At 48.0% G+C, this 16,626-nt stretch overlaps 1 protein-coding gene across 1 annotated transcript; it reads left to right on the top strand.

The window, feature by feature from the left end:
- The first annotated feature begins 811 nt into the window (after positions 1–811).
- SYNGR2 (synaptogyrin 2) lies at positions 812–16,352 on the top strand. Its single transcript, XM_053301351.1, has 5 exons — positions 812–893; positions 8,900–9,502; positions 11,387–11,624; positions 12,700–12,839; positions 15,015–16,352. The coding sequence occupies exons 2-5, from the start codon at positions 9,398–9,400 to the stop codon at positions 15,210–15,212; spliced, it is 681 nt and encodes a 226-aa protein (XP_053157326.1). The 5' UTR covers positions 812–893; positions 8,900–9,397; the 3' UTR covers positions 15,213–16,352.
- Positions 16,353–16,626: the final 274 nt, after the last annotated feature.

Raw genomic sequence — 16,626 nt, forward strand, 5'->3', positions numbered from 1 at the left:
AGATTGGTAGTGGCTGCTTCTATACCCTTCCAGAAAATCCCACCTAGTAAGGTTTTGGGCTCATGGGGCACCACAAGGTCCTTCTAGGCTCAGATGGTGTCACTAGGGTTTTGTCTTGTTTTCATTTTTCACTGGAGGTATGAGGCAGCTTGCATAAGCTGATCCAACACTTGTGTATATGTGCTTTGGCTGAAGCTGTTTATCATTATTTACTACTGCATTGTCCCATTTATAATTTGCCAAGGATGAAATTGGTGGGACAATTATTATGTCAGGTCAAGGAAGTTTTGGAGCGGCTATTCATTAAGAAGGAATTTATAGACGATTGTTCAGCTTATAATCTATACTTGTATTTACTCCTGTTTTCTGATGTATTTTGTGTTATGTTGTTTTTAATATTTGTTGCTGTAATTGGTTAAAACCATTTTGGTTAACCCATAAATGACACTGAGCATATTTTGATCCCTTGCTGCATAATAGTTCAGTCTTGGTTTAATGGTTTTTACTTCTGAGTTGTACCAAATATGCATGGGCGGAACTACCATTAGGCAAGGGGAGGCAGTTGTCTGGGGGCCCCACTGCCTTGGGGGCCCCCCAGAGACACCTCACATAACTCTCCATTGCCCCCTGCCCAGCCCCAAGTCCCCTCAGCCACTTGCCCTGTTTGCCCTCTCGCCTGCTTGCCTTCCTGGCCGGCAATCTAAGCAGCAGGGGAGCTGCAAAGAGCAACTTTTCTTCCTGCCTCTCAGCTGATCGGTGGGTGGGCCTCAGTGAAGCCTGAACTGGAGTAGGCTTGCAGGGAGGCCCCAAGCAAGCAAGGAAGGAGGCAGGTAGGCAAAGTGGCCCCCACAGCTCTCTGCAGCAGACCCTCTGCCCAGCCCAGCATTTGCCAGGTAGAATGTGAACTCCTTTTTGTGGTCACCCCTAAAAAGCCCTATAAGTGGCTTGTTTCATGGCAGAAAATTACAAAAACTTCTGGAACAAACAATATTATTTTTATTTATTTATTCATTCATTCATTTATGAATGCACTTATGTTCAAGCTGTTTTGCAACCCAGAAGATATGAGTGAAAACTGTGAAGCATGTGTGGTGCTTTTATTTTATTTTTCTTGTGTGCGAACTGCTCCCCAATAACTCGCAGGGACTTCAGGGTAAATCTGGCCAACATGTGAATGCAGCACCTCCATTCCAGAGGAGATGTGTGTTAAAGGGCTTTAAAAGCCCTGTGTGAAAAACCTCCTGGAATCAAACTTTACTGAATTTGTTCAAAATTCCGAGAAAACATACATAGGCTCACACTGCATGGTTGAAAGTCTCCTTTGCTAATCTGCAGCGAGGGGGCCAGTTTAATAATTAGTGTTTCTAGTGTGTTCTAGGCATCAAAAGTAGCACAAATATATAGTACTCAATGTATATCACTATATATTGTGAAGTGTGTGTGTGTATTCAGTGAAATGTATTTCCAGGCAGCATACTTATTTTGAAATATCAGACTTAAATCCTTGGGGGCCTGGGGTGTGCGGAGGCCCTGAACTTTGAGGGGGGCCCCATTTTAAAATCTCGTCTCTGGGCCCACTCCAACCTTGCTATGCCCCTGCAAATATGGATCCCATACTCAGAACTAATCATGATGTGATGTAGGGATGTGCCTGAACCGGTTCGGTGGTCCTTTTCCAGACCACCGAACTGGTTTGGAGGTCCAGCGGTTCAGATGGTTCGGCTGCAAGGGGTTACTTTGCAGTGCTCTCCCCTCTGCTACATTTCCCCCACTTGCGCACATCATGCATACGCACTGGCCACTTCCAGTCTGACGTTGACCGGGGCAAGAAGGTGCGCTACTGCCCTGCGCTACAATTTTGGGCATAGCACCAGTGGGGGAAGTACAGTGTGTATGTGGGAGGGTGGGGTAAGAGCACCCTCCTGGTCCCTTGTAGGTAACTTCCCCTGCTGCCGAACCATCAGTCGGACGCTTCATGAACATCTCTAAGGTGATGCCTGGGGTTCAGTGGATGTTATAGCTTGCAGGATCAAGGGAACTGAATCAGCACCTGTGAAACACACTGCACATACTTGCCTTGAAGAAATGCCCTTAGGACAAAGCTACACAACGTTAGCCCTTCTTGAGATGTTGGCCTACAACTCCCGTCATCCCTGACTATTGGCCACTGTGGTGGGGGATGATGGGATTTATAGTCCAACAACAACTAGAGGGCCAAAGTTGTGCAGCTCTGCCTTAGGATGTTTATATGTATAGCCAGTAGAAGCAACTGCATTGAACTTTTGACTATGTAATTCAGGCTCCACACGAGAGCTGGTAACTTAACTGTTTATTAACAGGGTTCTGTGGACTCCCTGACAGACCTCTTAAGCCAGGTCTACTTGTGGAGCAAAAGTAAGGTGGTAGAATGGATTATAGCGCTTCAGCCTACAGATGGAAACCTCTTTTGAATGTTCACCCCCATGTAAAACAAACCAAGCCCTGCCAATGGAAAATCAGCACATCAAGGACCGGGTCTCACGATCAGTGAGACCCGGTTTTGTCTGGTGAGCGGGAAGAGAGGGCTAAGCCCGCTCTCCCCACTCACGAGTGGGCAGGGAGCCCTGGGCGGCCGGATCAGCCGCCCATACGATGACCGGCTCCGAGACGGAGCCGGCAGGGGGTGGGGGGAGCAGGGGCCGCACTGCCCCCGCAAGCCCCAGTATGCCCTGCGCAAGCGTGCAGGGCATACTGGGGAGACCCCTGAGCCGGGAGGCTGCTTTTAAGCCTCCCGGCCGGAGGTCCACTCATGAGTAGGTGCGCTGTGAAGGCGCGCCGCGGCTACTCACGATTGCAAAAAGCAGGTTTGCAGGAGTGCTCGCTCCGCAAACCTGCTTTTTGCCAGGGGTTCTCAAGCGGGTTAGCCGCTCCAGAACCATCGGGCTTGGCTGCGAGCCCGGTAGTTCTGATGACCAACAAAAATTGGGCTAGCCTCTGCTAGCCCGATTTTTGTTGGTCGTGAGAATAGCCCCCAAGAAAGGTTCTAGCTCAGCCCTTTGCCTGCTGTGTGCATGTAGCTATTTACATATGGAAGCATTCAAAATGTTGGTCATAAGATCTGGAGTGATCTACAATACTTTTGGGCACAGAACTATTTAAATACCTATGTTTTGTTTGTATTTGTTTCTCGTGTTGGGAATGAGGTCACCTCACAAGAGCATGGGCTTGGTTCAAATGTTAGAGACAGAGCAATTTATACAGCAGCTGTTCATTATTTATTTATTTATTTATTTATTTATTTATTTATTAAAACTTTTATACTACCCTTCCAAAAGGCTCAGGGTGGTTTATATTAAAACACCATTAAAATCAGTTAATAATTAAAAAAATAATAATAAAGCATAGAAATAATTAACAATTAAAAACATCGTAAAACAACAATTAAATAATCAGAAAAATTTAAAAACAAGTTTTAAAAAGCTGAGAAAGCCTGGTTGAAGAGATGTGTTTTCAGGTGTTTTTTGAAAATTGCCAGAGATGGGGAGGATCGTATCTCAGCAGGGAGCGTATTCCACAATCTCCGGGCAGCAGCCGAGAAGTCCCGTCTCTGTGTAGCCACCAAACGAGTTGGCAGCAACTGGAGATGGACCTCCTCAAGTGACCTCAATGGGCGGTGGGGCTCATAGCGAAGAAGACGCTCTCTTAAATACCCAGGGGTTCATTAAGGATGTATCTATAGTTATGAAGTGAATAGGATACTAGATAAAACTTTCTCAAAAACCCTTTGCTGTTTACATAAGAGGAAGATGTTCAAGACCTTGAGCCAAAGGCAGCTGGATTTCATTGTCCCCTCTTGAGCTCATTCTGCTGCAGTGTGAAGGCTTTTAGGGACATAGGAAACTGCCATATACTGAGACAGACCATTGGTCTATCTAGCTCAGTATTGTCTACACAGACTGGCAGCGGCTTCTCCAAGGTTGCAGGCGGGTATCTCTCTCAGTCCTATCTTGGAGAAGCCAGGGAGGGAATTTGGAATCTTATGCTCTTCCCAGAGCGGCTCCATCTCCTGAGGGGAATATCTTACAGTGCTCACACTTCTAATCTGCCATTCATATCCACATTGTGAGGATGTGGACAAGCTGCCTGGAGCAATGCGGCCTACCACCTGTTCTCTTGACCCTTGCCTGAAGTGGCTAATACTACCTGGCAGGGAGGTTGTTGTAGAAGGCCTGGTAGAGATCATAAATGCTTCTCTGAGGGAGGGCAGGATGCCTCCTTGTCTTAAGGAGGCAATTATTAGACTGCTTCTGAAGAAGCCTGCCCTGGATTCCTCAGAGCTGAGCAACTATAGGCCTGTCTCCAACCTTCCGTGGCTGGGCAAGGTAATTGAGAGGGTGGTGACCTCCCAACTCTGGGCAGTTTTGGATGAAACTGATTATATAGACCCGTTTCAGACCGGTTTTCGGGTGGGTTATGGGGTGGAGACTGCCTTGGTCAGCCTGATGGATGATCTCCAATTGGCAATTGACAGAGGAAGTGTGACTCTGTTGGTCCTTTTGGACCTCTCAGCAGCTTTCGATACTATTGACCACTAGTATTTTTAAGCCCATTAAAATAATGGGCGCTAGTACCTCCCCCTGCCTTTCTTCCTTCTCCCTCTCTCTTGCCCTCCTTTCCTTCCTTTTCTCTCTCTCTCTTTTTCATTCCTTCCTTTTCTCTCCCTCCCCCTATACAAACATAGTTTATATTTATACAAATATAAACTATGTTTGTTGGCATCCATTATGGGGTTGCTGTCTTTTAGCAGCATTAAATCATTGCATGGGAGCACTGTCAAAAAACCTCTTCATTTCCTTTTAGTTACTTCTTACTGCCCCCAGTTGAAGTTTAACAGAAAAGGAAGGACATGATGTAGTTTTGAAGACAGGTAACCAATGCCTTCCAAATGAATAAATTCCATCACTGGCTGCCACAAAGTGTGCTAATTATTTCCTCTGATATATTTAAAGCCATAAAAGTCTCTCTCTAAAGCGTGCAGCTTACAGTCATAGTCTGCCCTACTGCTGTACTGAGAGGTGATATAAAACTGTTTATTTTAATGTAGTAAACACTCCTTTATTTTTTTAGCAAGGATGTCTTCTGTGTTTATCAAATACAGTATGTGTTAATTCCCCCCCCCTTCTCTTAAATATATGTGTTTGGATTCCTCCCCCCCACCCGGATTTTCTTTTCTATTTTTTTCTCAAGTTTTTTTTTCTTCTCACCTCAATTTTGTGAGGAACTTTATCAACTCTTATCCCTGCCACCTAGCCTAAGTGCCTGGAGCCATGCTCATTTATGTAGCTGGGTTAGATCTAATTAGAATAGCCAGCAGTCGTGTTTGGCTGTTTTGTGCTTTTTCCCTCACTCGCAGCTCGGCTGGGCGAGTGCAGCCAGCGATTTCCTTTCCTGGCCAGGGAGTTCTCTCTTCTCTGGCTCTAGAGCAGGCCTGCACAACTCAAATGACCTGGCGGGCCGAAACCAAACGTGACTTGGTTCATGGGGGCCGAGGTCAATTCCTAGGGTGCTGATTATTAGAGTAACACTTAATATCAATCAACCAACCAATCAACTGAATTAAAGTGAAATGAATTAAAAATGAATTTAATCAAAATTTAACTTTTGATGTTCTGGCAGGCCAAGATTGATTTAAATTAACATGAAATAAGTTGAATTAAAATTCATTCTAATAATATAAATATTATACAATCTGTACAAAATACATAATAGAATGCATTGTTCTTCCTTTCCACCTTTGCCAAATCATCACACAAAACATGGAACACTTTTAAGGGGAAAAAAATGAGAACCTCTTCTCATAATTTTGGAAAAGAAGGGAGAAGGGGAAAGAAAGATGGAAAGGATGCAGCAGGAGGCTTGGCCTAAGAGAGAGAGAGAATGGTGCAGTCTTGGAGAGAGAGAGAATGGAGAAGTCTTGGTGGGAGAAAGAGAGAGAGAGAATGGAGCAGTCTTGGTGGGGGAGAGAGAGAGAGAATGGAGTAGTCTTAGTGGGAGAGAGAGAGAGAATGGAGCAGTCTTGGTGTGTGTGTGTGTGTGAGAGAGAGAGAGAGAGAGAGAGAGAGAGAGTTAACTGCGCAGGCGCGCCTCGCAGTTGGGAAGCAACACTGGGCCAAATAGCAGACCCGAGTGTCGCTCTGGTTTCTGCCGCTGTGTGCCACTGCTGCCGTTGGGGAGGGTAAGGAAGAACACCAGCACCCCCGCAGCCATCTCCTCGGCCTTGCAGCGGCTGGAATTTTTTTTTTTTGAGGAGGTGTTTTTTAAGCAACAGGGGGAGGGAGAGGAAATAGCCCCGGGGGCCAGGAAAAAAGGCCTCGCGGGCCGCATGTTGTGCAGGCCTACTCTAGAGTGTGCTCCATGCTTGAGGGAGAAGAAGGGTTTTCTCTTTGTGGAGGACACAGGGCTTTTCGCAGTGGGCTTTTTCTCCCGCCTTTTCCCCCGACTGAGAAGGCGCTGTGGAGAAAGAGCTTCTGAGCGGCTGCTCCTGTGTACTGTTGGTCTCGTGGCGGCCGTTGGTTATATCGTTTGCGGTGCGCATGTCGCCGCCGCCGTCTTTCCCTGCCCCGTCTTTCCCTGCTCCATTCTCCAGGTCTGCGGCTCCCTCCAGCTCTGCTTCCGACCATGCCATCCCTCTCTCAAGCAGCTCCACAGCGGAGGAGCCGCGGAACTTGTAGAGGTGCTGTGTCCGCCGCTTTTTAAGTATTTGTGGCTGTTTTCCGTTGCTCCCGCTGCCCTCCCGGTCCCCTTGCAGCCGCCTCTGCCTCCAAGCGGCTGTCGCAGCCATCTTTATCTGCTGCCCGCGGGTGGTCTGGTCCCGCCGTCTCTTCCCCCCTCAATCTGCGGCTGGGCGGACTCTGGGGGCGCTGCTACCGGTCCGGTCCGGGCCGCCCCCGCCTCACATTTCCGGCCACCACCTCGGCCGGCTTCCCCCGCTGCCTCCTCCCCCCGCCTGGCTTCGGAGGCGTGGCCAGGCCGTGGCCATGGCTCCGCCGGCGCCTTGGCCGTGCCGCGTCCTCTGGCCGAGGTGGCGGCTTCGCCACCGCCTCGGCCAGTGTCCCCCGCCGCCGCTTTCCCGGCTTCTTCAGGACGGCCACTTCTGGCCGCCCAAGATGGCCGCCAGGTCCTGCCGTTCGTGCCTTCCTTGCTCTGTTCTGGGCATGCGCTGCGCGCATGCCCAGAACAGGCCAGGCACGAACGCACGCTTGGTGTCCGTCCATGGACGGACACCAAGCGTTTTATTAGAGAGGATAGTATCGTTCTGGAGCATCTGGGGGGGGGGCACTGCTTTGCAGTGATTCCAATCTTATCTCTCAGGCAGATTCCAGATGGTGTCCCTTGGAGACTGTTGTTCTTCAAAAACTGAACTTCGGTATGGTGTCCCTCAGGGCTTCATATTGTCTCCGATGTTGTTTAACATCTACATAAAACTGCAGGGAGAGATCATCAGGAGATTTGGTGCAGGGTGTTATCAGTATGCTGATGACACCCAAATCTATTTCTCCATGTCATCATCAGGAGAAGGCATAACCTCCCTAAATGCCTGCCTGGAGGCAATGAATGGCTGGATGAGAGGTAACAAGCTGAGACTGAATCCAGATAAGACGGAAGTACTTATTGTGTGGGGTCAGAACTTGGGAGATGATTCTGATCTGCCTGTTCTGGATGGGGTCACACTTCCCCAGAAGGAACAGGTACACAGTCTGGGGGTGTTTCTGGACCTAAAACTCTCCCTGGTGTCCCAGGCTGAGGCAGTGGCCTGAGGTGCCTTTCATCAGCTTCAGCTGATACGCCAGTTACGTCCATTTCTTGAGATAAATTACCTCAGAACAGTAGTACATCTGCTGGTCACCTCCAGACTTGACTACTGCAATGCGCTCTATGTGGGGCTGCCTTTGTACGTAGTCTGGAAACTGCAGTTAGTCCAGAATGCGGCAGCCAGATTGGTCTCTGGGTCATCTCGGAGAGACCGTATCACTCCTATCTTAAAATATCTACACTGGCTGCTGGTAAGTTTCCGGGCAGAGTACAAGGTTTTGGTTATAACCTATAAAGCCCTAAACAGCTGGGGCCCTGGGTATTTAAAAGAATGTTTTCTTCGCTATGAACCACACCTCCCATTGAGATAATCTGGAGAGGTTCGTCTGGTGGCTACTCAGGGATGGGCCTTCTCCACTGCTGCCCTGAGGCTTTGGAACACACTTCCTGCTGAAATAAGAGCCTCCCCATCTCTTACAACAATTAAAAAAGGCAGTCAAGAAGCATTTGTTCACCTAGGCTCTTAATTAGATACTGTTTTAATTGTGTTTTGATTGTGTTTTAATAGTTCTAACTTTTTAATTTTAATTGTTGAAATGTTTTAATCTTTTATTGGCTGTTTTTGTTGTTTTGTAAACCGCCCAGTGAACTTGTGTTTTGGGCACAATGTATTTATGAAATGTATTTATTACATAAATAAATAAATAAATAAGCAACCAGGGCAGACCCTGCTTAGCTAAGGGGACAAATCATGCTTGCTACCACAAGACCAGCTCTCCTTTAGATTTATTATAGTCTGCTTTTGTAATTATTTATAAGACTTATTAAAGTCTGCTGCTAGATGAGGCTCCTGGTGGTGTCCCAAGGCATTAAGTTGACTGCTCATTCCACATAGGCTTCGTTTCAGCAGAAGCTATGACCCTAAAGATTGTCATCCCGTACAACCGACCCTTCCTCATGTTTATTTGGAACGAAGTCCCACTGAGTTCAATGGGATTTAGAAAGGGTGAACGCCCTGGTGGGTGTGGGATTTACTTTCGAGAAGGATTAGGCTACTTGCTTGATCCATCAAAAGGCATGAGACACTGTCTTTCTTTTCTCTTCTCAGAGACAGTCAAGGACCTACAAACTAATGGGCAGCAACGGAGTGTCTCTCCGGGACCTCTAGTGCTTTGCAATTCTTCTGATTTAGAAAGAGAAAGAGAACTAATGCTGATCGCTGCAGCAGAAATAATACTGACCGAGAAGGAAGGCGGGAGAAGAACTAGTCAGTACAGTAGTCATTATCCGAAATGCAGGCGCGCGAGAAGCGCATTTCAGCCAGGCTCCTGACTGTGTGGTAGTAGTACGAACGGCTGCGTCTTGGTTTCAACCGGCCTGTGTAAACCTGAAGCCACGCTCGACGATGACGTAAAAGGACCTGCCTCCGCTTTCAACCGAGCCGACCTAAGACCCTCCTCCTGCTTGTGCAGCGCGCGCGCGCCCCGCCTCGCCCCCATTGCCCCCGGGCCGGGTGGGTCTCCTCCCTGGAGGCGGAGCCTTAGCACAAGCTTGGGCGAGGCGGCCAGGGCAGTTCCGGGCCGGGAGAGATCGCAGCGTCAGAGTTATGGAGAGCGGTGGAGGCGCCTACGGAGCTGCCAAGGCTGGTGGCACCTTCGACCTGTGGCAGCTCTTGCAGCAACCGCAGGTCATTGTGCGCATTTTGAGCTCGGTGAGTGGGCTCGGACTAGGCTGGGCGGTGCGGCGGACTTGGCTGAAGCTCCTCCGAGGCCGCTCCACTTCTTTTCCTCTAGCCCCCCCCCCCACCTCCCCACGCTCCGGGTAGAGTGGGTGAGCCCACCCGTGGACCTGGCTCAGGAAGAGGGCTAGGGTGCAGCTAGTTCAGGTGTCCTGGGAGCAGCTGAGGGGGGGCCCGGCCATGTGATCGGAGGGGTGTCTGATTACAGACCGAGTCGAGGAGCACCTGGGCTGTGAGGGGGAAGGACTGCTGGGGCGGAACTGTGCGGTGTAATGCAACGCCGAGGACTGCGCGCGGAGACACCTGCTGGAGGCTTGGGCCGGCGGGTGGGCTGGCTGGGTCGCAGCAGTGGAGGAGGAAACTGAACCCCAGGGAGGCGGTTATTTCTGCAGGACCCGCCCCGGGCGGTTGTTGGGAGGAGTCGGTGCTGCTTGTCCCGCCTCTGAAACATAACTTCGGCTAGAGACGCGTGGAAAGCACCCGGTCAGGAGGACTGTCTGGAGATCCCACGGCTCTCCATCGCCTTGAAACCAAATGCAGGAGATCTAACGCGGTGTGTCGTGCTCCTCTCTCAACTCCCGCACCCGCGTTGTTTCTTGCTGGTATGGAGCCCTGTATGTGTAAGCTGCACAGGGTTCCTTCCGATGTTTCGGTTTACCCGCCTTCAGCCTCTCTTGGATGATGGAAACATCGTTGTTTCGCTTCCCTGCGCGTGCTTGAGATTGGAGAACGAGGCTTCATAAAGCCCGCTATCTGGGGAATTCTGAGACGCCCGCAAGCAACCTGGTCATGTGGATGTCAGCTGCTGACCTGTGGGAGGGAGGGAAAGGGGTTGGTTTCTTGTCTCTTGATGACAAGAAGTCAGGCAATCCTGCTTTAGTTTTTGCTTCTACCTTGTTATCGCATCAGCGGCTGCCTTGTAGTTATACTTCCATTTAGGAAAGGGAGAAGAGCCAGCGTGGTGTAGTGGTTAGGTGTGGGACTAGACTGATTAGGAAACCCGAATTCAAATCCCCATTAATCCATGAAACTCACTGGGTAACTCTGGATCAGTCACTATTTCTCTGCTTAGTCTACCTCACAGGGTTGTTGTGGGGATAAATATAACCATGTACACTATTTTGGACTCCTTGGAAGAGTGGGGTATATATGAATGAAATGAAGAGCATAGATATGAGGTAGAGGTCTAGGGAAAGTGCCTAGGAAACACTTAGTCTAATTCTGCCAGGCTAGAACTAGAACATCTTAGTGTGTGTGCGCTCGCTTGCACTCTCTCTCTCTCTCTGGCAAATACATATGTATGCTGTACTACTTATTTAAAATTAAGAAGTGCACCTACTTGAGGACTGAAATGGTGTGTCTAGCTGCTGGCCTGTAGTTAAGGCTGCAGTTGTCACTTAAGGGTTTCTTTTGAGTTTGAGCAGCCATAACATAAATGTGGAGAGAAGCTTTATTTGTTCCAGGAAGAAAATGTTTATGCTTGTGGAGGGAAACTTGATAAGAACAGTTGCCACATGTGAGCATGATGCAGTTCTCCTCCTGGGAGGGACAGATTTGCAGTGTTCTTTGACAGTAGATTTGGTGACTTTGCCCTCTCTCTGTGGTCCGAAACAATATAGTGTAAAGCAGAACTCTGTGCCTAGGCATAGGGCCTAGTTCCCAGCTATAACTTAACTGCTCCTTTTCTCATTGGCATGAAGACAGCTTTGCACAATTGTATAGGTATCTGCTGCTCCAGAAATTGTCCTGAATGAGATGTGCCTTGTAGCTATTAGCTGCAGATAAGATAGATGCTTATGCCTTCACTGAATCCCCTTCTATGCCCTGGAAGGTGCTAGCAGTGTACTTTGTTTGCAGGTGTTTGCGCTCATAGTCTTCTCCTGTATCATCGGTGAAGGTTACACCAACCGCCATGAATCTGACAAGCTCTACTGCATCTTTAATCGCAGTGAAGATGCCTGTCGTTACGGCATTGCCATTGGTGTGCTTGCCTTCCTAGCCTGTGTGTTCTTCTTCATGGTTGATGTCTACTTCCCACAGATCAGCAATGCTACAGATCGCAAGTACCTCGTTATGGCTGACTTGGGCTTCTCAGGTACTTGCTGCTGGGAAGGGTGGCCTGAAGTGACTCCTGGGGGAGAAGGGTTGGGCTTCGTTTATGTTCTTCTGCTTCCTCCTTTCTCTTTTCTCCCCACTGCTTCTTGAATCTGACAATGGCTGCCCTTGTTTGCTCTTGGAATGGTGTGTGTGTTTGGAGCAACTCCATTCTCCTGGCATGGTGCCTGTTTAGGCCTGCTTTGTGTTATAGTGCCCTTGCAGGAGAGATGGCCAAGGCTCCCAAAACATGGGCATGCTGCAAGTTCTGCAACAGATGAGGAGAGACCATGGGATTGGGACCCTTTTGTTCCCTGACGTAAACATGAATGGCTTTTGCCCTGAGTAAAATGTCAGCAGTTGCATGACTAGGGCCATTAAGTGGTGAGTTCACTTTGAGGAGACAGTGGACTCCATTTCAAGCCTGAAGTCTGCTTGGCCTGCTGTACTGCTATGACTACTTGGGGAATGTGGCCTCTCTTACTCAGTGTAAGAGATCTATGAATCAAAATATAGTGGCTTCCCTTCACCAAAGGATAAAGCAGGGCTGCACAACTTTGGCCCTCCAGCTGTTGTTGGACTACAATTCCTATCATCCCTAACTGTTGGCTGCTGTGGCTGGAGGTTGTGTAGGTTGTAGTCCAACAGCTGGAGGGCTGAAGCTGTGCAGCCCTAAATAAAGTAACAGCCATAGTCCCTGCCAGTGTTGCCTCTAACAGGGATTCCCAGATGTTCACTACAACTCCCAGAATCTCCAGCTGCAATGGCTTTTGCTTGGGAGTTATGGGAGTTGTAGTTAATAACATCTGGGAATCCCTGCTAGAGGGAATATAGGTCCCTGCTGGAGAAAACAAGAAGGAGAAGAACGTTGGCATCTTTTACTGTTGTATTAGTTGGGCTTCAGCAGACTAAAGGATGCCTGCACCATATGTCATCTTTGTTCTTGTTCAGAGAGACTGATATGCAAGCCAAGCATACAGCCCCAGAACAGAGTTTCATGCAGACCATTTCATCTGGTTAAGTCCTACAGTCTCTTCCTTTTTGTTATTAAATGTCCTTTTACTCTCTCTGTTCAGCTCTTTGGACCTTTCTGTGGTTTATTGGGTTCTGTGTTTTGACAAACCAGTGGGCATCGACAGCATCTGGAGATATAATAATCGGGGCTGATTCTGCCCGTGCTTCAATTGCCTTCAGCTTCTTCTCCATTTTCTCATGGGTGAGTGAAGGTTACTGACTGGCATTAAAAAGCCTAAGACTGAACACCTAGACAGATGAGCCTACTGACTCTTCCTGAATTGGGAACAGGGTACGAAACTGCTGGCTGCTGTGCTGAGAGAACCAACAAGTCCCCAAATCAAATCTTTCTCTTTGTTGCAAACTCCCAGGTGGCTGTAGGCCTCACAGCTTCAGCCTCCCTGATCTGCAATATGGGGACAATACAAGCTCGCTGTAAGAGAAGTCAGCAAGATTACTTGTGTGTGTAGAGTACACTGAATGCTCTCAGTATCATAATACTACTTGGTATGTTTATAGTGTTCTCAAGCACTATACTCATACCGAGTAGTATTATGATACTGTTCTAGCGGAATTCACGCTGATGTCTCAGGGGGTCAGGGAGGGTAGTTTGGGGAGGGGGAAGTACTGTTGCAGCCTTTATTACTGTCACAGACCAGTGCAAAAACATAGCATCTCCCAAAACAACTAATAACATCAAAAGTAAGGAAGGAGAAGTACAATTATACTACTTAATAGAAAGACCTAAGTAGATATTTTAAAACATAGCTATAAATTATATCGAACATTACCCAAATTACTCCCTTAAACAGCTTAACTATGGGTTACAATATATCAGCCATAATTCGTTGTTGGGTTTTAGAAGCTACCACACAAAATTTAGCAATGTTATATGATACATTAAAACCTTGATCTGAAAGAAGAAAACATTCATCAGAACAACCTACCTGATTTTTAATAAGGGGAGCAATTCTGGAATTACAAGAATCTCTGCAGAAAATAACCATACATTCAAACATGTGGCAGTGTTTCCACTACACCAAAACCACAAGGACATACATGTTGGACATAAGGAATTTTCTTAAATCTGCTTTCTGACATCACAGATGGCAAAATATTAAAGCACGCTAATGTAAATGCTCTTTGGTATTTAGGCACAGAAAGCAAATCAAAATATCTAGCTGGCTTGGAACGATAAAGTTGGTTCCCTAGAATGACATGATTAGGCATGATACTCTATCCCAGTGTTTCTCAACCACCGGTCCCTGGACCGCTGCCGGTCCCCGAAGGGTTGAGTGCCGGTCCCTGACTGGGAGTCAACCTCCCCCCCCCAACTGAAATCAAGGCACTCACTTCCTCAATTTTGCACATGGCACGGAAGAGGAAGAGTATCACAGAAGCATGGGACCCTTCTTGTGCCTTGCCTCCACGTGCTGCTGAGATCTTCCTACAGCTATCTTATTCCCGATCTTTACAGCTTCAAACTGTATGCGGTGCGGGGGCATGGAGGAAAAGGTATGGCAGTGGGCGCCACTTGAAGGGCTGCTGGTTCTTGCATGCTCATTGTTTGCAGCCAAAGGTTGGTTGATTGAAACCCAGCTGCCTGTTGTGGCCGAGGCGCCTTGAGAGGGAACGCTGTTTCCCTCTTGCATCAGTGGGGCTTGCTTGTATGTTGTTTTCATTGGCCCCATGTAGCTTTTGAATTTTTCTAATGGCCCAACATCCCCTCTCCACTGAGTAATCAGAAGCACCTCCACCACCACCCCGCACATACTGAAGACATACTGGAGACAAATTTGTTCACCCAGGCTTTTAGATTCAGGGGTTCTCAACCTTGGGTACCCAGACGTTGGTGGACTTCTACTCCCATAATCCCCAGCCATAATGGCCAAATGCCATTGTTGTTGGGGGTTACGGGAGTTTAACTGAGGGACCCAAGGTTAAGAACCCCTAATATTCCATGTTTGCAAAAGATTCCAAATTTAATTATTTTAATGCTTATATTATTTTCATTCTAAACAGCCCAGAGATGCAAGTTTTGGGCAGTATAGAAGTCAGATAGATAGATAGACAGACTTGAAACCCCTTTACTAACTGCTGGTCTGGGAAACTGCGCATGAAGAATGTAGCGGTCCTTGAAACTCTGCACGAAGAATTTAGCGGTCCTTGACTCCAAAAAGTTTGAGAAACACTGCTCTATCCTGTTCCATATTGTGGCGTTTTGCATCCAGAGGGGCAATGCTAGTAACCCAGTAGGCACTGCACCAAGATAGTAACTCTGCAGAAGCTACTTGCTGTCTCTGCCAAGCCACTCTGGATGGTCCACGCTCCCACCTACTTTGCTGGCCCATGCTAATAACTCTCTGTTTCTCCACAGGGGCTCTTGATTGCATTTGCACTTCAGCGCTACCGCATGGGTGTGCAAGATTTTGCCCAAAATTACACCGACCCAGCTCCAGGTCCTGCAACCCCCTATTCCAGCTACCCCAATGTTGGCCATGAGAGCTATCAGCAGCCACCCTTCACTCGGACTGGAGAGGACTCCGAGGGCTACCAGCCCCCTCCTGTGTACTGATTGCTACTAGCTAGCACTCTTTCAGCAGCTGGCAGGGATAGCCACAAAAGTGCAATTGATTCACTGCTTGGGTTGGGGAAAGGCTTCTGCTATGAAGAGTAAGGGTGCCACAGCTTTGTGTGTCTGTGTGGTAGGTTCTGGGATATTCCTGCTGTTCTTGGCTGTCTTCTGAAAGCTGCTTCTTACAGAACATGCTTTCTGTTCCTCTCAGGGGTGTGGGGTTTCCTTGCTGGCCTGTGTATGGAAAAGGCATAACAACTGCTGAATCAATCCACGCAGAAGAGTCCTTTCTGTTAAGATGTGAATAGTTGATCTCTGCTGCTGCAGCAGTGGCGGCAAACTCATTAGCTGTGACAGGCAGAGACTTCATCTAGCAGTAAGAGATGTGGTGATCCTTGATTTACTTTCTACTGTGGCTGCCCTATTGAGCACCTTGTGGTGTCAGGCAAATATTGCCTTTCCTCCAAGTGCCATTACACCAGTGCCTTTGTCTCTGTTATGCGCTTTCACTGTTTCCCAGCCCTTGGATGGGGTTCAGTTCCCATGGCTCCTATGGTGCTGCCTTTCTGGATAATGCAGGTGTGCAGTGCCTCACCCTTCTTGCTTTGCTGCTGCTGGATGGATCTGATGCCAAAGCCTGGGCCTAAAGGCCCTCCCTTCTGTGCAAGTATTTGTATATAAAGCTTTGAGCTTACTCTGCTGCCTTACAGAGTAGAAGTGGACTTCTCTGTGCCTTGCCGTCCTCTCTCGTTAACTCTTGATTCAGTGGGAGGGAAGAGGCTCCTGGAGGCCCATGGCAATTGCCTCCCTGTCCATTCTAAAAGGCAGCTGCAGCGACTGGTACTGTCAAGTAGACTTACGACCTGGGGAGGTTAATATTCTGTATTCCTGTACTGGGATGAAGCAGCAACTTGCACAAAGCTTCCACAACCAGCATTCTCTGAATTGCTTTAACAAGCCTTTCAGGGAAAGCTGTCCCTCTTTTACCTAGTTCCTGTCCACATGGATTGGATTGTTGCATGCCTGTTTCCCAATTGTACCTGTTGGGTGGAAACTGTTTTCTGGCAGGAAGAGACCTAAAATGGGAAGAGGTTTGTGTGTTTAGAAGTGTTCATGGTGGAAATAAACTTTGTCACTTGACTTGTGTGGTAGATTTTATGAACTGTTTTTGGGCGAGCCAGAAAGTTTATATCAGGGTGACTGGCCACTGGGAAAATATGGGTTAAGTTTTTGGCAGCATAAGAACTTTCTCAGCTTCTCCTTTAAGGGTAGACTCTACCTCCTGTTCTTGTCCAAACAAGCACCTAGCCAACTCAGCAAGCAGAGCTGTATTGACTACTGCAATTACATGAAGAGGATCTATGCTGTTGTCACAAAAGGGAAAGGGATATCTGCAGTACCTTTCCCCATAACT

This window comes from Hemicordylus capensis, chromosome 2 (genome assembly GCF_027244095.1).
Source record: "Hemicordylus capensis ecotype Gifberg chromosome 2, rHemCap1.1.pri, whole genome shotgun sequence".
In the NCBI taxonomy this organism is placed as follows: domain Eukaryota; kingdom Metazoa; phylum Chordata; class Lepidosauria; order Squamata; family Cordylidae; genus Hemicordylus; species Hemicordylus capensis.